The sequence below is a fragment of the Ascaphus truei genome, unplaced genomic scaffold, assembly GCF_040206685.1.
Source record: "Ascaphus truei isolate aAscTru1 unplaced genomic scaffold, aAscTru1.hap1 HAP1_SCAFFOLD_453, whole genome shotgun sequence".
In the NCBI taxonomy this organism is placed as follows: Eukaryota; Metazoa; Chordata; class Amphibia; order Anura; family Ascaphidae; genus Ascaphus; species Ascaphus truei.
Genome location: NW_027456784.1, coordinates 43679 through 66525, shown reverse-complemented (window position 1 = coordinate 66525; position 22847 = coordinate 43679). Strand labels below are relative to the sequence as shown.

At 52.5% G+C, this 22847-nt stretch overlaps 1 protein-coding gene across 1 annotated transcript in view; it reads left to right on the top strand.

Annotated features, from left to right (window-relative positions):
* The window catches only part of LOC142484882 (beta-arrestin-2-like), a 56187-nt gene extending 35000 nt beyond the window's left edge, over positions 1-21187 (top strand). The window contains exons 6-10 of the mRNA XM_075584115.1: positions 90-149; positions 14057-14124; positions 14830-14965; positions 15932-16062; positions 21184-21187. Of these exons, the coding sequence (XP_075440230.1) occupies positions 90-149; positions 14057-14124; positions 14830-14965; positions 15932-16062; positions 21184-21187 (399 nt within the window). The remainder of the gene's footprint in view (positions 1-89; positions 150-14056; positions 14125-14829; positions 14966-15931; positions 16063-21183) is intronic.
* Positions 21188-22847: the final 1660 nt, after the last annotated feature.

Below are 22847 nucleotides of genomic sequence, written 5' to 3'. Positions count from 1 at the left end.
TCCTCTTGTCTATCTCCCCCCTCCCCCCCCACCCCCCCACTTTTCCTCCATCCTCAACCTTTTAATAACAATATATCCGGTTTCTTTAGATCCCTCAGAATTTGCCATGTTCAGTGACGCTGCAGCCAGGCCCCGAGGACACCGGGAAGGTGACAAGTGACTGTAACACCCTCCCCTCCCCCCCCCCCTTGTGTGTGACCCCTACATGTCACCAATTATCTATAAAGTGGCATCAACCCCCGCCTTACTGCTGCTAATACCTCTCCCTATACTCCCTAACACCCCGCTGCTAATACCTCTCCCTATACACCCTAACACCCCGCTGCTAATACCTCTCCCTATACACCCTAACATCCCGCTGCTAATACCTCTCCTTATACACCCTAACATCCCGCTGCTGATACCTCTCCCTATACACCCTAACACCCCGCTGCTAATACCTCTCCCTATACACCCTAACATCCCGCTGCTAATACCTCTCCCTATACACCCTAACATCCTGCTGCTAATACCTCTCCCTATACACCCTAACACCCCGCTGCTAATACCTCTCCCTATACACCCTAACACCCTGCTGCTAATACCTCTCCCTATACACCCTAACACCCTGCTGCTAATACCTCTCCCTATACACCCTAACATCCCGCTGCTAATACCTCTCCCTATACACACTAACATCCCGCTGCTAATACCTCTCCCTATACACCCTAACATCCCGCTGCTAATACCTCTCCCTATACACCCTAACATCCCGCTGCTAATACCTCTCCCTATACACCCTAACATCCCGCTGCTAATACCTCTCCCTATACACCCTAACATCCCGCTGCTAATACCTCTCCCTATACACCCTAACACCCTGCTGCTAATACCTTTCCCTATACACCCTAACACCCCGCTGCTAATACCTCTCCCTATACACCCTAACACCCTGCTGCTAATACCTCTCCCTATACACCCTAACACCCTGCTGCTAATACCTCTCCCTATACACCCTAACATCCCGCTGCTAATACCTCTCCCTATACACCCTAACACCCCGCTGCTAATACCTCTCCCTATACACCCTAACACCCTGCTGCTAATACCTCTCCCTATACACCCTAACATCCCGCTGCTAATACCTCTCCCTATACACCCTAACATCCCGCTGCTAATACCTCTCCTTATACACCCTAACATCCCGCTGCTAATACCTCTCCCTATACACCCTAACACCCCGCTGCTAATACCTCTCCTTATACACCCTAACATCCCGCTGCTAATACCTCTCCCTATACACCCTAACACCCCGCTGCTAATACCTCTCCCTATACACCCTAACATCCCGCTGCTAATACCTCTCCCTATACATCCTAACACCCCGCTGCTAATACCTCTCCTTATACACCCTAACATCCCGCTGCTAATACCTCTCCCTATACACCCTAACACCCTGCTGCTAATACCTCTCCCTATACACCCTAACACCCTGCTGCTAATACCTCTCCCTATATACCCTAACATCCCGCTGATAATACCTTTCCCTATACACCCTAACACCCCGCTGCTAATACCTCTCCCTATACACCCTAACATCCCGCTGCTAATACCTCTCCCTATACACCCCAACATCCCACTGCTAATACCTCTCCCTATACACCCTAACATCCCGCTGCTAATACCTCTCCCTATACACCCTAACATCCTGCTGCTAATACCTCTCCCTATACACCCTAACATCCCGCTGATAATACCTCTCCTATATACCCTAACACCCCGCTGCTAATACCTCTCCCTATACACCCTAACATCCCGCTGCTAATACCTCTCCCTATACACCCTAACATCCTGCTGCTAATACCTCTCCCTATACACCCTAACATCCCGCTGCTAATACCTCTCCCTATACACCCTAACACCCCGCTGCTAATACCGCTACCTATACACCCTAACACTCCGCTGCTAATACCTCTCCTTATACACCCTAACATCCCGCTGCTAATACCTCTCCCTATACACCCTAACACCCCGCTGCTAATACTTCTCCCTATACACCCTAACATCCCGCTGCTAATACCTCTCCCTATACACCCTAACACCCCGCTGCTAATACCTCTCCTTATACACCCTAACATCCCGCTGCTAATACCTCTCCCTATACACCCTAACACCCTGCTGCTAATACCTCTCCCTATATACCCTAACATCCCGCTGATAATACCTCTCCCTATACACCCTAACACCCCACTGCTAATACCTCTCCCTATACACCCTAACATCCCACTGCTAATACCTCTCCCTATACACCCTAACACTCTGCTGCTAATACATCTCCATATACACCCTAAAATCCTGCTGCTAATACCTCTCCCTATATACCCTAACATCCCACTGATAATACCTCTCCCTATACACCCTAACACCCCGCTGCTAATACCTCTCCCTATACACCCTAACATCCCGCTGCTAATACCTCTCCCTATACACCCTAACATCCCGCTGCTAATACCTCTCCCTATACACCCTAACATCCCGCTGCTAATACCTCTCCCTATACACCCTAACATCCTGCTGCTAATACCTCTCCCTATACACCCTAACATCCCGCTGATAATACCTCTCCCTATATACCCTAACACCCCGCTGCTAATACCTCTCCCTATATACCCTAACACCCCGCTGCTAATACCTCTCCCTATACACCCTAACACACCGCTGCTAATACCTCTCCCTTATACACCCTAACATCCTGCTGCTAATACCTCTCCCTATATACCCTAACATCCCGCTGCTAATACCTCTCCCTATACACCCTAACATCCTGCTGCTAATACCTCTCCCTATACACCCTAACATCCCGCTGCTAATACCTCTCCCTATACACCCTAACACCCCGCTGCTAATACCTCTCCCTATACACCCTAACACCCTGCTTCTAATACCTCTCCCTATACACCCTAACATCCTGCTGCTAATACCTCTCCCTATACACCCTAACATCCCGCTGCTAATACCTCTCCCTTATACACCCTAACATCCTGCTGCTAATACCTCTCCCTATATACCCTAACATCCCGCTGCTAATACCTCTCCCTATACACCCTAACATCCCGCTGCTAATACCTCTCCCTATACACCCTAACACCCCGCTGCTAATACCTCTCCTTATACACCCTAACATCCCGCTGCTAATACCTCTCCCTATACACCCTAACACCCTGCTGCTAATACCTCTCCCTATATACCCTAACACCCTGCTGCTAATACCTCTCCCTATACACCCTAACATCCCGCTGCTAATACCTCTCCCTATACACCCTAACACCCCGCTGCTAATACCTCTCCCTATACACCCTAACATCCCGCTGCTAATACCTCTCCCTATACACCCTAACACTCTGCTGCTAATACCTCTCCCTATACACCCTAACACCCTGCTGCTAATACCTCTCCCTATATACCCTAACATCCCGCTGATAATACCTCTCCCTATACACCCTAACACCCCGCTGCTAATACCTCTCCCTATACACACTAACATCCCGCTGCTAATACCTCTCCCTATACACCCCAACATCCCACTGCTAATACCTCTCCCTATACACCCTAACATCCCGCTGATAATACCTCTCCCTATACACCCTAACACCCCGCTGCTAATACCTCACCCTAACATCCCGCTGCTAATACCTCTCCCTATACACCCTAACATCCTGCTGCTAATACCTCTCCCTATACACCCTAACATCCCGCTGCTAATACCTCTCCCTATACACCCTAACATCCTGCTGCTAATACCTCTCCTTATACACCCTAACATCCCGCTGCTAATACCTCTCCCTATACACCCTAACATCCCGCTGCTAATACCTCTCCCTATACACCCTAACACCCCGCTGCTAATACCTCTCCCTATACACCCTAACATCCCGCTGCTAATACCTCTCCCTATACACCCTAACACTCTGCTGCTAATACCTCTCCCTATACACCCTAACACCCTGCTGCTAATACCTCTCCCTATACATCCTAACATCCCGCTGCTAATACCTCTCCCTATACTCCCTAACATCCCGCTGCTAATACCTCTCCCTATACACCCTAACATCCCGCTGCTAATACCTCTCCCTATACACCCTAACATCCTGCTGCTAATACCTCTCCCTATACACCCTAACATCCCGCTGCTAATACCTCTCCCTATACACCCTAACATCCTGCTGATAATACCTCTCCCTATACACCCTAACATCCCGCTGATAATACCTCTCCCTATACACCCTAACACCCCGCTGCTAATACCTCTCCCTATACACCCTAACATCCCGCTGCTAATACCTCTCCCTATACACCCCAACATCCCACTGCTAATACCTCTCCCTATACACCCCAACATCCCACTGCTAATACCTCTCCCTATACACCCTAACATCCCGCTGATAATACCTCTCCCTATACACCCCTAACACCCCGCTGCTAATACCTCACCCTAACATCCCGCTGCTAATACCTCTCCCTATACACCCTAACATCCCGCTGATAATACCTCTCCCTATATACCCTAACACCCCGCTGCTAATTACCTCTCCCTATACACCCTAACATCCCGCTGCTAATACCTCTCCCTATACACCCTAACATCCTGCTGCTAATACCTCTCCCTATACACCCTAACATCCCGCTGCTAATACGTCTCCCTATACACCCTAACACCCCGCTGCTAATACCGCTACCTATACACCCTAACACCCCGCTGCTAATACCTCTCCTTATACACCCTAACATCCCGCTGCTAATACCTCTCCCTATACACCCTAACACCCCGCTGCTAATACCTCTCCCTATACACCCTAACATCCCGCTGCTAATACCTCTCCCTATACACCCTAACACCCCGCTGCTAATACCTCTCCTTATACACCCTAACATCCCGCTGCTAATACCTCTCCCTATACACCCTAACATCCCGCTGCTAATACCTCTCCCTATACACCCTAACACCCCGCTGCTAATACCTCTCCTTATACACCCTAACATCCCGCTGCTAATACCTCTCCTTATACACCCTAACACCCTGCTGCTAATACCTCTCCCTATATACCCTAACATCCCGCTGATAATACCTCTCCCTATACACCCTAACACCCCGCTGCTAATACCTCTCCCTATACACCCTAACACCCCGCTGCTAATACCTCTCCTTATACACCCTAACATCCCGCTGCTAATACCTCTCCCTATACACCCTAACACCCCGCTGCTAATACCTCTCCCTATACACCCTAACATCCCGCTGCTAATACCTCTCCCTATACACCCTAACATCCCGCTGATAATACCTCTCCCTATACACCCTAACACCCCGCTGCTAATACCTCTCCCTATACACCCTAACATCCCGCTGCTAATACCTCTCCCTATACACCCTAACACTCTGCTGCTAATACATCTCCCTATACACCCTAAAATCCTGCTGCTAATACCTCTCCCTATACACCCTAACATCCCGCTGATAATACCTCTCCCTATACACCCTAACACCCCCGCTGCTAATACCTCTCCCTATACACCCTAACATCCCGCTGCTAATACCTCTCCCTATACACCCTAACATCCTGCTGCTAATACCTCTCCCTATACACCCTAACATCCCGCTGATAATACCTCTCCCTATATACCCTAACACCCCGCTGCTAATACCTCTCCCTATACACCCTAACATCCCGCTGCTAATACCTCTCCCTATACACCCTAACATCCTGCTGCTAATACCTCTCCCTATACACCCTAACATCCCGCTGCTAATACCTCTCCCTATACACCCTAACATCCTGCTGCTAATACCTCTCCCTATACACCCTAACACCCCGCTGCTAATACCTCTCCCTATACACCCTAACATCCCGCTGCTAATACCTCTCCCTATACACCCTAACACCCCGCTGCTAATACCTCTCCCTATACACCCTAACACCCTGCTTCTAATACCTCTCCCCTATACACCCTAACATCCCGCTGCTAATACCTCTCCCTATACACCCTAACATCCCGCTGCTAATACCTCTCCTTATACACCCTAACATCCCGCTGCTAATACCTCTCCCTATACACCCTAACATCCCGCTGCTAATACCTCTCCCTATACACCCTAACACCCCGCTGCTAATACCTCTCCTTATACACCCTAACATCCCGCTGCTAATACCTCTCCCTATACACCCTAACACCCGCTGCTAATACCTCTCCCTATACACCCTAACATCCCGCTGCTAATACCTCTCCCTATATACCCTAACACCCCGCTGCTAATACCTCTCCCTATACACCCTAACATCCCGCTGCTAATTCCTCTCCCTATACACCCTAACACCTGCTGCTAATACCTTCTCCCTATACAGTACACCCTAACACCCTGCTGCTAATACCTCTCCCTATACACCCTAACACCCCGCTGCTAATACCTCTCCCTATACACCCTAACATCCCGCTGCTAATACCTCTCCCTATACATCCTAACACCCCGCTGCTAATACCTCTCCCTATACACCATAACATCCCGCTGCTAATACCTCTCCCTATACATCCTAACACCCCGCTGCTAATACCTCTCCCTATACACCCTAACATCCTGCTGCTAATACCTCTCCCTATACACCCTAACACCCCGCTGCTAATACCTCTCCCTATACACCCTAACACCCTGCTTCTAATACCTCTCCCTATACACCCTAACATCCTGCTGCTAATACCTCTCCCTATACACCCTAACATCCCGCTGCTAATACCTCTCCCTATACATCCTAACACCCCGCTGCTAATACCTCTCCCTATACACCCTAACATCCTGCTGCTAATACCTCTCCCTATACACCCTAACACCCTGCTGCTAATACCTCTCCCTATATACCCTAACATCCTGCTGCTAATACCTCTCCCCTATACACCCTAACATCCCGCTGCTAATACCTCTCCCTATACACCCTAACATCCTGCTGCTAATACCTCTCCCTATACACCCTAACATCCCGCTGCTAATACCTCTCCCTATACTCCCTAACATCCCGCTGCTAATACCTCTCCCTATACACCCTAACATCCCGCTGCTAATACCTCTCCCTATACACCCTAACATCCCACTGCTAATACCTCTCCCTATACACCCTAACACCCCGCTGCTAATACCTCTCCCTATACACCCTAACACCCCGCTGCTAATACCTCTCCCTATACACCCTAACACCCTGCTTCTAATACCTCTCCCCTATACACCCTAACATCCTGCTGCTAATACCTCTCCCTATACACCCTAACATCCCGCTGCTAATACCTCTCCTATACATCCTAACACCCCGCTGCTAATACCTCTCCCTATACACCCCTAACATCCTGCTGCTAATACCTCTCCCTATACACCCTAACACCCTGCTGCTAATACCTCTCCCTATATACCCTAACATCCTGCTGCTAATACCTCTCCCTATACACCCTAACATCCCGCTGCTAATACCTCTCCCTATACTCCCTAACATCCCGCTGCTAATACCTCTCCCTATACACCCTAACATCCCGCTGCTAATACCTCTCCCTATACACCCTAACATCCCGCTGCTAATACCTCTCCCTATATACCCTAACACCCCGCTGCTAATACCTCTCCCTATACACCCTAACATCCCGCTGCTAATTCCTCTCCCTATACACCCTAACACCTGCTGCTAATACCTCTCCCTATACAGTACACCCTAACACCCTGCTGCTAATACCTCTCCCTATACACCCTAACACCCCGCTGCTAATACCTCTCCCTATACACCCTAACATCCCGCTGCTAATACCTCTCCCCTATACATCCTAACACCCCGCTGCTAATACCTCTCCCTATACACCATAACATCCCGCTGCTAATACCTCTCCCTATACATCCTAACACCCCGCTGCTAATACCTCTCCCTATACACCATAACATCCCGCTGCTAATACCTCTCCCTATACATCCTAACACCCCGCTGCTAATACCTCTCCCTATACACCCTAACATCCTGCTGCTAATACCTCTCCCTATACACCATAACACCCTGCTGCTAATACCTCTCCCTATATACCCTAACATCCCCGCTGCTAATACCTCTCCCTATACACCCTAACATCCCGCTGCTAATACCTCTCCCTATACACCCTAACATCCCGCTGCTAATACCTCTCCCTATACACCCTAACACCCCGCTGCTAATACCTCTCCCCTATACACCCTAACACCCCACTAATACCTCTCCCTATACACCCTAACATCCCGCTGCTAATACCTCTCCCTATACACCCTAACATCCTGCTGCTAATACCTCTCCCTATACACCCTAACATCCCGCTGCTAATACCTCTCCCTATACACCCTAACATCCTGCTGCTAATACCTCTCCCTATACACCCTAACATCCTGCTGCTAATACCTCTCCCTATACACCCTAACATCCCGCTGCTAATACCTCTCCCTATACTCCCTAACATCCCGCTGCTAATACCTCTCCCTATACACCCTAACATCCCGCTGCTAATACCTCTCCCTATACACCCTAACATCCCGCTGCTAATACCTCTCCCTATACACCCTAACACCCCGCTGCTAATACCTCTCCCTATACACCCTAACACCCCACTAATACCTCTCCCTATACACCCTAACATCCTGCTGCTAATACCTCTCCCTATACACCCTAACACCTGCTGCTAATACCTCTCCCTATACAGTACACCCTAACACCCTGCTGCTAATACCTCTCCCTATACACCCTAACACCCTGCTGCTAATACCTCTCCCTATACACCCTAACATCCCGCTGCTAATACCTCTTTCTATACATCCTAACACCCCGCTGCTAATACCTCTCCCTATACACCCTAACACCCCGCTGCTAATACCTCTCCCTATACACCATAACATCCCGCTGCTAATACCTCTCCCTATACATCCTAACACCCCGCTGCTAATACCTCTCCCTATACACCATAACATCCCGCTGCTAATACCTCTCCCTATACATCCTAACACCCCGCTGCTAATACCTCTCCCTATACACCCTAACATCCTGCTGCTAATACCTCTCCCTATACACCCTAACACCCCGCTGCTAATACCTCTCCCTATATACCCTAACATCCTGCTGCTAATACCTCTCCCTATACACCCTAACATCCTGCTGCTAATACCTCTCCCTATACACCCTAACATCCCGCTGCTAATACCTCTCCCTATACACCCTAACATCCTGCTGCTAATACCTCTCCCTATACACCCTAACATCCCACTGCTAATACCACTCCCTATATACCCTAACATCCCGCTGCTAATACCTCTCCCTATACACCCTAACATCCTGCTGCTAATACCTCTCCCTATACACCCTAACATCCTGCTGCTAATACCTCTCCCTATACACCCTAACATCCCGCTGCTAATACCTCTCCCTATACTCCCTAACATCCCGCTGCTAATACCTCTCCCTATACACCCTAACATCCCGCTGCTAATACCTCTCCCTATACACCCTAACATCCCGCTGCTAATACCTCTCCCTATACACCCTAACACCCCGCTGCTAATACCTCTCCCTATACACCCTAACACCCCACTAATACCTCTCCCTATACACCCTAACATCCCGCTGCTAATACCTCTCCCTATACACCCTAACATCCTGCTGCTAATACCTCTCCCTATACACCCTAACATCCCGCTGCTAATACCTCTCCCTATACACCCTAACACCCCGCTGCTAATACCTCTCCCTATACACCCTAACACCCCGCTGCTAATACCTCTCCCTATACACCCTAACATCCCGCTGCTAATACCTCTCCCTATACACCCTAACATCCCGCTGCTAATACCTCTCCTTATACACCCTAACATCCCGCTGCTAATACCTCTCCCTATACACCCTAACATCCTGCTGCTAATACCTCTCCCTATACACCCTAACATCCTGCTGCTAATACCTCTCCCTATACACCCTAACATCCCGCTGCTAATACCTCTCCCTATACTCCCTAACATCCCGCTGCTAATACCTCTCCCTATACACCCTAACATCCCGCTGCTAATACCTCTCCCTATACACCCTAACATCCCGCTGCTAATACCTCTCACTATACACCCTAACACCCCGCTGCTAATACCTCTCCCTATACACCCTAACACCCCACTAATACCTCTCCCTATACACCCTAACATCCTGCTGCTAATACCTCTCCCTATACACCCTAACACCCCGCTGCTAATACCTCTCCTTATACACCCGAACATCCTGCTGCTAATACCTCTCCCTATACACCCTAACATCCCGCTGCTAATACCTCTCCCTATACACCCTAACACCCCGCTGCTAATACCTCTCCCTATACACCCTAACACCCCACTAATACCTCTCCCTATACACCCTAACATCCCGCTGCTAATACCTCTCCCTATACACCCTAACACCCCGCTGCTAATACCTCTCCCTATACACCCTAACACCCCGCTGCTAATACCTCTCCCTATACACCCCAAAACCCAGCTGCTAATACCTCTCCCTATACACCCTAACATCCCGCTGCTAATACCTCTCCCTATACATCCTAACACCCCGCTGCTAATACCTCTCCCTATACACCATAACATCCCGCTGCTAATACCTCTCCCTATACATCCTAACACCCCGCTGCTAATACCTCTCCCTATACACCATAACATCCCGCTGCTAATACCTCTCCCTATACATCCTAACACCCCGCTGCTAATACCTCTCCCTATACACCCTAACATCCTGCTGCTAATACCTCTCCCTATACACCATAACACCCTGCTGCTAATACCTCTCCCTATATACCCTAACATCCTGCTGCTAATACCTCTCCCTATACACCCTAACATCCTGCTGCTAATACCTCTCCCTATACACCCTAACATCCCGCTGCTAATACCTCTCCCTATACACCCTAACATCCTGCTGCTAATACCTCTCCCTATACACCCTAACATCCCACTGCTAATACCACTCCCTATATACCCTAACATCCCGCTGCTAATACCTCTCCCTATACACCCTAACATCCTGCTGCTAATACCTCTCCCTATACACCCTAACATCCTGCTGCTAATACCTCTCCCTATACACCCTAACATCCCGCTGCTAATACCTCTCCCTATACACCCTAACATCCTGCTGCTGATACCTCTCCCTATACACCCTAACACCCCGCTGCTAATACCTCTCCCTATACACCCTAACATCCTACTGCTAATACCTCTCCCTATACACCCTAACATCCCGCTGCTAATACCTCTCCCTATACACCCTAACATCCCGCTGCTAATACCTCTCCCTATACACCCTAACATCCCGCTGCTAATACCTCTCCCTATACACCCTAACACCCCGCTGCTAATACCTCTCCCTATACACCCTAACACCCCACTAATACCTCTCCCTATACACCCTAACATCCCGCTGCTAATACCTCTCCCTATACACCCTAACATCCTGCTGCTAATACCTCTCCCTATACACCCTAACATCCCGCTGCTAATACCTCTCCCTATACACCCTAACATCCTGCTGCTAATACCTCTCCCTATACACCCTAACATCCTGCTGCTAATACCTCTCCCTATACACCCTAACATCCCGCTGCTAATACCTCTCCCTATACTCCCTAACATCCCGCTGCTAATACCTCTCCCTATACACCCTAACATCCCGCTGCTAATACCTCTCCCTATACACCCTAACATCCCGCTGCTAATACCTCTCCCTATACACCCTAACACCCCGCTGCTAATACCTCTCCCTATACACCCTAACACCCCACTAATACCTCTCCCTATACACCCTAACATCCTGCTGCTAATACCTCTCCCTATACACCCCTAACACCTGCTGCTAATACCTCTCCCTATACAGTACACCCTAACACCCTGCTGCTAATACCTCTCCCTATACACCCTAACACCCTGCTGCTAATACCTCTCCCTATACACCCTAACATCCCGCTGCTAATACCTCTTTCTATACATCCTAACACCCCGCTGCTAATACCTCTCCCTATACACCCTAACACCCCGCTGCTAATACCTCTCCCTATACACCATAACATCCCCGCTGCTAATACCTCTCCCTATACATCCTAACACCCCCGCTGCTAATACCTCTCCCTATACACCATAACATCCCCGCTGCTAATACCTCTCCCTATACATCCTAACACCCCGCTGCTAATACCTCTCCCTATACACCCTAACATCCTGCTGCTAATACCTCTCCCTATACACCCTAACACCCCGCTGCTAATACCTCTCCCTATATACCCTAACATCCTGCTGCTAATACCTCTCCCTATACACCCTAACATCCTGCTGCTAATACCTCTCCCTATACACCCTAACATCCCGCTGCTAATACCTCTCCCTATACACCCTAACATCCTGCTGCTAATACCTCTCCCTATACACCCTAACATCCCACTGCTAATACCACTCCCTATATACCCTAACATCCCGCTGCTAATACCTCTCCCTATACACCCTAACATCCTGCTGCTAATACCTCTCCCTATACACCCTAACATCCTGCTGCTAATACCTCTCCCTATACACCCTAACATCCCGCTGCTAATACCTCTCCCTATACTCCCTAACATCCCGCTGCTAATACCTCTCCCTATACACCCTAACATCCCGCTGCTAATACCTCTCCCTATACACCCTAACATCCCGCTGCTAATACCTCTCCCTATACACCCTAACACCCCGCTGCTAATACCTCTCCCTATACACCCTAACACCCCACTAATACCTCTCCCTATACACCCTAACATCCCGCTGCTAATACCTCTCCCTATACACCCTAACATCCTGCTGCTAATACCTCTCCCTATACACCCTAACATCCCGCTGCTAATACCTCTCCCTATACACCCTAACACCCCCGCTGCTAATACCTCTCCCTATACACCCTAACACCCCCGCTGCTAATACCTCTCCCTATACACCCTAACATCCCGCTGCTAATACCTCTCCCTATACACCCTAACATCCCGCTGCTAATACCTCTCCTTATACACCCTAACATCCCGCTGCTAATACCTCTCCCTATACACCCTAACATCCGCTGCTAATACCTCTCCCTATACACCCTAACATCCTGCTGCTAATACCTCTCCCTATACACCCTAACATCCCGCTGCTAATACCTCTCCCTATACTCCCTAACATCCCGCTGCTAATACCTCTCCCTATACACCCTAACATCCCGCTGCTAATACCTCTCCCTATACACCCTAACATCCCGCTGCTAATACCTCTCACTATACACCCTAACACCCCGCTGCTAATACCCTCTCCCTATACACCCTAACACCCCACTAATACCTCTCCCTATACACCCTAACATCCTGCTGCTAATACCTCTCCCTATACACCCTAACACCCCGCTGCTAATACCTCTCCCTTATACACCCGAACATCCTGCTGCTAATACCTCTCCCTATACACCCTAACATCCCGCTGCTAATACCTCTCCCTATACACCCTAACACCCCGCTGCTAATACCTCTCCCTATACACCCTAACACCCCACTAATACCTCTCCCTATACACCCTAAACATCCCGCTGCTAATACCTCTCCCTATACACCCTAACACCCCGCTGCTAATACCTCTCCCTATACACCCTAACACCCCCGCTGCTAATACCTCTCCCTATACACCCCAAAACCCAGCTGCTAATACCTCTCCCTATACACCCTAACACCCCGCTGCTAATACCTCCCCCTATACACCCTAACATCCCGCTGCTAATATATATATAAGATTAACTCTGCCACACACGTTAATGTTACACTTTGCTGTTACACAGCAAAGGTATCCTACCTTAAGTATTGTAAAACACAGCCACATTGACTAATAATTAAGGGAGGGGTCTGCCTAATCAACTCACACACGCCAAAATTAAATGTTAGGATCGTGCAAATTGATAGCAGAACCCAGCTCACACATACCAATATTAATACATTTTTTAAATCTGCGTTCGCTCCTCAGGCCTGTGGCGTCGACTATGAAATCCGAGCTTTCTGTGCCAGGACCGCGGAGGAGAAGATGCACAAAAGGTAGCACAGGACCCGCGCCCCCTGCCCGCTGACCCTTCCACTCTGACCTTTCCCCTCAATATCCCACCGGCCCCGCCGCCCTCCCCTCTCACCCTTCCCCTTCCTCCCCGCTGACCCTTCCCCTCAATGTCCGACTGGTACCCCCCTGTCTCACCCTCCCCTCTCTCACCTCTCTCGCCCTCCCCTCCCCACACCTCTCTCACCCTCCTCTCTCACCTCTCTCACCCTCCCCTCCCACACCTTTCTCACCCTCCCCTCCCACCTCTCTCACCCTCCCCTCCCACCTCTCTCACCCTCCCCTCCCACCTCTCTCACCCTCCCCTCCCACCTCTCTCACCCTCCTTTCTTTCCCACCCTCACCTCTCTCTCCCCCCTCCTCCCCCTCCCCTCTTTCCACCCTCCACCCCCCCTCCCCTCTTTCCCCCCCCCTCCCCTCTTTCCACCCTCCCCTCTCTTGTTCCCATTACATGTTATATTATGAGAGGTTGTATGTTACAGCTGTGATGCCGCTGAGTACCTTCCTCCTCTGCGCCCAGTTTCCCCCCTCCCTTTTGACCCCTGACCTTCCTCTCCCTCCCCTCTGACCCTCCTCTCCCTCTGACCTTCCTCTCCCTCCCCTCTGACCCTCCTCTCCCTCTGACCCTCCTCTCCCTCTGACCTTCCTCTCCCTCCCCTGTGACCCTCCTGACCTCTCCTCTGCCCCAGGAACTCCGTGCGCCTGGTCATTAGGAAGGTGCAGTTTGCTCCAGAGAAATCGGGACCCCAACCCGTGGCAGAGACCACCCGACACTTCCTGATGTCGGACAGGTCCCTGCACCTAGAGGCCTCGCTCGATAAAGAGGTGAGGGGACACGGGGAGAGGGGGAGAGGGGACGCAGTGACACGGGGAGAGGGGACGCAGTGACACGGAGAGGGGACGCAGTGACACGGGGAGAGGGGACGCTGGGAGAGGACACGTGGAGAGGGGACGCAGTGACACGGGGAGAGGGGACGCTGTGAGAGGACACGTGGAGGGGAACGCTGTGACACGGGGAGAGGGTAACGCTGTGACACGGGGAGAGGGGACGCAGTGACACGGGGAGAGGGTAACGCTGTGACACGGGGAGAGGGGACGCAGTGACACGGGGAGAGGGGGACGCAGTGACACCGGGAGAGGGGGCGCAGTGACGGGGAGAGGGGACGCAGTGACACGGGGAGAGGGGACGCAGTGATACGGAGAGGGGACGCAGTGACACGGGGAGAGGGGACGCAGTGACACGGGGAGAGGGGACGCAGTGACACGGGGAGAGGGGGCGCAGTGACGGGGAGAGGGGACGCAGTGACACGGGGGAGAGGGGACGCAGTGACACGGGGAGAGGGGACGCAGTGACACGGGGAGAGGGGACGCAGTGACACGGGGAGAGGGGACGCAGTGACACGGGGAGAGGGGGCGCAGTGACGGGGAGAGGGGGACGCAGTGACACGGGGAGAGGGGGCGCAGTGACACGGGGAGAGGGGGCGCAGTGACGGGGAGAGGGGACGCAGTGACACGGGGAGAGGGGACGCAGTGATACGGAGAGGGGACGCAGTGACACGTGGAGAGGGGGACGCTGTGACACGTGGAGATTGGATGCTGTGACACGTTGAGAGGGGACGCAGTGACACGGGGATGCGGGGAGCGAGGACGCTGTGACACGTGGAGATTGGACACAGTAACACGGGGAGAGGGGACGCGGGGAGAGGTGATACGGTGACGCGGGGAGAGGGGACGCGGCGACACGGGGAGAGGGGACGCAGTGACACGTGGATTTGGTGTCTCTGTTTCCAGCTATACTACCACGGTGAAGCCATTAATGTGAACGTGCATGTGACCAATAACTCCAGCAAAACCGTGAAGAGGATCAAAGTGTCAGGTATATACTGCCACATATATACCGTATACACTGCCACATATATACCGTATACACTGCCACATATATACCGTATACACTGCCACATATATACCGTATACACTGCCACATATATACCGTATACACTGCCACATATATACCGTATACACTGCCACATATATACCGTATACACTGCCACATATATACCGTATACACTGCCACATATATACCGTATACACTGCCACATATATACCGTATACACTGCCACATATATACCGTATACACTGCCACATATATACCGTATACACTGCCACATATATACCGTATACACTGCCACATATATACCGTATACACTGCCACATATATACCGTATACACTGCCACATATATACCGCATACACTGCCACATATATACCGCATACACTGCCACATATATACCGCATACACTGCCACATATATACCGTATACACTGCCACATATATACCGTATACACTGCCACATATATACCGTATACACTGCCACATATATACCGTATACACTGCCACATATATACCGTATACACTGCCACATATATACCGCATACACTGCCACATATATACCGTATACACTGCCACATATATACCGCATACACTGCCACATATATACCGTATACACTGCCACATATATACCGTATACACTGCCACATATATACCGCATACACTGCCACATATATACCGCATACACTGCCACATATATACCGTATACACTGCCACATATATACCGCATACACTGCCACATATATACGTATACACTGCCACATATATACCGCATACACTGCCACATATATACCGTATACACTGCCACATATATACCGTATACACTGCCACATATATACCGTATACACTGCCACATATATACCGTATACACTGCCACATATATACCGTATACACTGCCACATATATACCGTATACACTGCCACATATATACCGTATACACTGCCACATATATACCGTATACACTGCCACATATATACCGTATACACTGCCACATATATACCGTATACACTGCCACATATATACGTATACACTGCCACATATATACCGTATACACTGCCACATATATACGTATACACTGCCACATATATACCGTATACACTGCCACATATATACCGTATACACTGCCACATATATACCGTATACACTGCCACATATATACCGTATACACTGCCACATATATACCGTATACACTGCCACATATATACCGTATACACTGCCACATATATACCGTATACACTGCCACATATATACCGTATACACTGCCACATATATACCGTATACACTGCTACATATATACGTATATATATATACACATACACACACACAACACGACAAATGCACTCGCCCGATCGCCACGGGCGAGTGAATTTTGGCCGCTGTCCAGTGCTTACCTGCGGTGCGGAGATCTCCGTCCTCTCCCCTGCAAATTGTACTCTTACCCCTGCAGGTCCTGAAACCTACCATGGCAACGGGACGTGACGTCGCGACGCGTCGACACGTTGTGTGGCGTCACGCCGTCCCGGTGCCATGGCAACGCAGTGTCATTTGACGCGCGCACGGCCATTTTTTCCAGGACCTGCAGGGGTAAGAGTACTATTTGCAGGGGAGAAGCCGGAGATCACCGCACCGCGCCGTCGGAACCCGCCGCGAGTTACTTATGGGGGGCTGTTTTCCCGGCACTTCATTTAAATGCCTTTGGGAAGCGCGCGGGGCCTCTACACCCCACGCCCCCGCAGATAATCTCGCGCCCCCCGCAGATAATCTCGCGCCCCCCGCAGATAATCTCACGCCCCCCGCAGATAATCTCGCGCCCCCCGCAGATAATCCCGCGCCCCCCCGCAGATAATCTCGCGCCCCCCGCAGATAATCTCACGCCCCCCCGCAGATAATCTCACGCCCCCCGCAGATAATCTCGCGCCCCCCGCAGATAATCTCGCGCCCCCCGCAGATAATCTCGCGCCCCCCGCAGATAATCTCACGCCCCCCGCAGATAATCTCACGCCCCCCCGCAGATAATCTCGCGCCCCCCGCAGATAATCTCACGCCCCCCCCGCAGATAATCTCGCGCCCCCCGCAGATAATCTCGCGCCCCCCGCAGATAATCTCGCGCCCCCCCGCAGATAATCTCACGCCCCCCGCAGATAATCTCGCGCCCCCCGCAGATAATCTCGCGCCCCCCGCAGATAATCTCGCGCCCCCCGCAGATAATCTCGCGCCCCCCGCAGATAATCTCGCGCCCCCCCGCAGATAATCTCACGCCCCCCGCAGATAATCTCACGCCCCCCGCAGATAATATCGCGCCCCCCGCAGATAATCTCACGCCCCCCCGCAGATAATCTCGCGCCCCCCGCAGATAATCTCGCGCCCCCCGCAGATAATCTCGCGCCCCCCGCAGATAATCTCGCGCCCCCCGCAGATAATCCCGCGCCCCCCGCAGATAATCTCGCGCCCCCCGCAGATAATCTCACGCCCCCCCCGCAGATAATCTCGCGCCCCCCGCAGATAATCTCGCGCCCCCCCGCAGATAATCTCGCGCCCCCCCGCAGATAATCTCGCGCCCCCCCGCAGATAATCTCACGCTCCCCGCAGATAATCTCACGCCCCCCGCAGATAATCTCGCGCCCCCCGCAGATAATCTCACGCTCCCCGCAGATAATCTCGCGCCCCCCGCAGATAATCTCACGCCTCCCGCAGATAATCTCACGCCCCCCGCAGATAATCTCGCGCCCCCCGCAGATAATCTCGCGCCCCCCCGCAGATAATCTCGCGCCCCCCGCAGATAATCTCGCGCCCCCCGCAGATAATCTCGCGCCCCCCGCAGATAATCCCGCGCCCCCCGCAGATAATCTCGCGCCCCCCGCAGATAATCTCACGCCCCCCGCAGATAATCTCACGCCCCCCGCAGATAATCTCGCGCCCCCCGCAGATAATCTCACGCCCCCCCGCAGATAATCTCGCGCCCCCGCAGATAATCCCGCGCCCCCCGCAGATAATCTCGCGCCCCCCGCAGATAATCTCACGCCCCCCGCAGATAATCTCACGCCCCCCGCAGATAATCTCGCGCCCCCCGCAGATAATCTCGCGCCCCCCGCAGATAATCTCACGCCCCCCCCGCAGATAATCTCGCGCCCCCCGCAGATAATCTCGCGCCCCCCGCAGATAATCTCGCGCCCCCCGCAGATAATCTCGCGCCCCCGCAGATAATCCCGCGCCCCCCGCAGATAATCCCGCGCCCCCCGCAGATAATCTCACGCCCCCCCCGCAGATAATCTCGCGCCCCCCGCAGATAATCTCGCGCCCCCCCGCAGATAATCTCGCGCCCCCCCGCAGATAATCTCACGCTCCCCGCAGATAATCTCACGCCCCCCGCAGATAATCTCGCGCCCCCCGCAGATAATCTCACGCTCCCCGCAGATAATCTCGCGCCCCCCGCAGATAATCTCGCGCCCCCCGCAGATAATCCCGCGCCCCCCGCAGATAATCTCGCGCCCCCCGCAGATAATCTCGCGCCCCCCCCCCGCAGATAATCTCGCGCCCCCCGCAGATAATCTCACGCCCCCCGCAGATAATCTCGCGCCCCCCCCCCGCAGATAATCTCGCGCCCCCCGCAGATAATCTCACGCCCCCCGCAGATAATCTCGCGCCCCCCCGCAGATAATCTCGCGCCCCCCCGCAGATAATCTCGCGCCCCACCCGCAGATAATCTCGCGCCCCCCCGCAGATAATCTCGCGCCCCCCGCAGATAATCTCGCGCCCCCCGCAGATAATCTCGCGCCCCCCGCAGATAATCTCGCGCCTCCCGCAGATAATCTCGCGCCCCCCCCGCAGATAATCTCGCGCCCCCCGCAGATAATCTCACGCCCCCCCGCAGATAATCTCGCGCCCCCCGCAGATAATCTCGCTCCCCCCGCAGATAATCTCACGCCCCCCCGCAGATAATCTCGCGCCCCCCGCAGATAATCTCGCGCCCCCCCCGCAGATAATCTCGCGCCCCCCGCGCAGATAATCTCACGCCCCCCGCAGATAATCTCGCGCCCCCCGCAGATAATCTCACGCCCCCCGCAGATAATCTCACGCCCCCCCGCAGATAATCTCGCGCCCCCCGCAGATAATCTCGCGCCCCCCGCAGATAATCTCGCGCCCCCCGCAGATAATCTCGCGCCCCCCGCAGATAATCTCGCGCCCCCCGCAGATAATCTCGCGCCCCCCGCAGATAATCTCGCGCCCCCCGCAGATAATCTCGCGCCCCCCCGCAGATAATCTCGCGCCTCCCGCAGATAATCTCGCGCCCCCCGCAGATAATCTCGCGCCCCCCCGCAGATAATCCCGCGCCCCCCGCAGATAATCTCGCGCCCCCCCGCAGATAATCTCGCGCCCCCCCCGCAGATAATCTCGCGCCCCCCGCGCAGATAATCTCACGCCCCGCGCAGATAATCTCACGCCCCCCGCAGATAATCTCGCGCCCCCCCGCAGATAATATCGCGCCCCCCGCAGATAATCTCACGCCCCCCCGCAGATAATCTCACGCCCCCCCGCAGATAATCTCGCGCCCCCCGCAGATAATCTCACGCCCCCCGCAGATAATCTCACGCCTCCTGCGCAGATAATCTCGCGCCCCCGCAGATAATCTCACGCCCCCCGCAGATAATCTCACGCCTCCCGCGCAGATAATATCGCGCCCCCCGCAGATAATCTCACGCCCCCCGCAGATAATCTCACGCCCCCCCCGCAGATAATCTCGCGCCCCCCGCAGATAATCTCACGCCCCCCCGCAGATAATCTCACGCCTCCCGCGCAGATAATCTCACGCCCCCCGCAGATAATCTCGCGCCCCCCCGCAGATAATCTCACGCCCCCCGCAGATAATCTCACGCCCCCCGCAGATAATCTCACGCCCCCCGCAGATAATCTCGCGCCCCCCGCAGATAATCTCGCGCCCCCCGCAGATAATATCACGCCCCCCCGCAGATAATCTCGTGCCCCCCGCCGATAATCTCGCGCCCCCCGCAGATAATCTCACGCCCCCCGCAGATAATCTCGCGCCCCCCGCAGATAATCTCGCGCCCCCCGCAGATAATCTCGCGCCCCCCGCAGATAATCTCACGCCCCCCGCAGATAATCTCACGCTCCCCGCAGATAATTTCGTGCCCCCCGCAGATAATCCCGCGCCCCCCGCAGATAATATCACGCCCCCCGCAGATAATCTCGTGCCCCCCGCAGATAATCTCACGCCTCCCGCAGATAATCTCGCGCCCCCCGCAGATAATCTCGCGCCCCCCGCAGATAATCTCGCGCCCCCCGCAGATAATCTCGCGCCCCCCGCAGATAATCTCGCGCCCCCGCAGATAATCTCGCGCCCCCCGCAGATAATCTCGCGCCCCCCGCAGATAATCTCACGCTCCCCGCAGATAATCTCGCGCCCCCCGCAGATAATCTCGCGCCCCCCCGCAGATAATCCCGCGCCCCCCGCAGATAATCTCGCGCCCCCCGCAGATAATCTCGCGCCCCCCGCAGATAATCTCACGCTCCCCGCAGATAATCTCGCGCCCCCCGCAGATAATCTCACGCCTCCCGCAGATAATCTCGCGCCCCCCGCAGATAATCTCACGCCCCCCGCAGATAATCTCACGCCCCCCACAGATAATCTCGCGCCCCCCGCAGATAATCTCGCGCCCCCCGCAGATAATGTCGCGCCCCCCGCAGATAATCTCGCGCCCCCCCGCAGATAATCTCACGCCCCCCGCAGATAATCTCGCGCCCCCCGCAGATAATCTCGCGCCCCCCGCAGATAATCTCGCGCCCCCCGCAGATAATCTCACGCCCCCCGCAGATAATCTCGCGCCCCCCGCATATAATCTCACTACACTAAAGCGCGCGCGTGTGTGTGTGTGTGTGTACACCTGTACACGTATGCTGTATATACACAGATATACACACACAACACTGTGCACACCTGTATACGTATGCTGTATATACACAGATATACACACACAATACTGTGTACACCTGTATACGTATACTGTATATACACAGATATACACCGACAATACTGTGTACACCTGTATACGTATGCTGTATATACACAGATATACACCGACAATACTGTGTACACCTGTATACGTATGCTGTATATATATACACACACACACACACTGTGCACACCTGTATACGTATGCTGTATATACACAGATATACACCGACAATACTGTGTACACCTGTATACGTATGCTGTATATACACAGATATACACCGACAATACTGTGTACACCTGTATACGTATGCTGTATATATATACACACACACACACACTGTGCACAACCTGTATACGTATACTGTATATACACACACAACACTGTGCACACCTGTATACGTATACTGTATATACACAGATATATACACACAACACTGTGCACACCTGTATACGTATACTGTATATACACAGATATATACACACAACACTGTGCACACCTTTATATGTATACTGTATATACACAGATATATACACACAACACTGTGCACACCTTTATATGTATACTGTATATACACAGATATATACACACAACACTGTGCACACCTGTATACGTATACTGTATATACACAGATATATACACACAACACTGTGCACACCTGTATACGTATACTGTATATACACAGATATATACACACAACACTGTGCACACCTTTATACGTATACTGTATATACACAGATATATACACACAACACTGTGCACACCTTTATACGTATACTGTATATACACAGATATATACACACAACACTGTGCACACCTGTATACGTATGCTGTATATACACAGATATATAC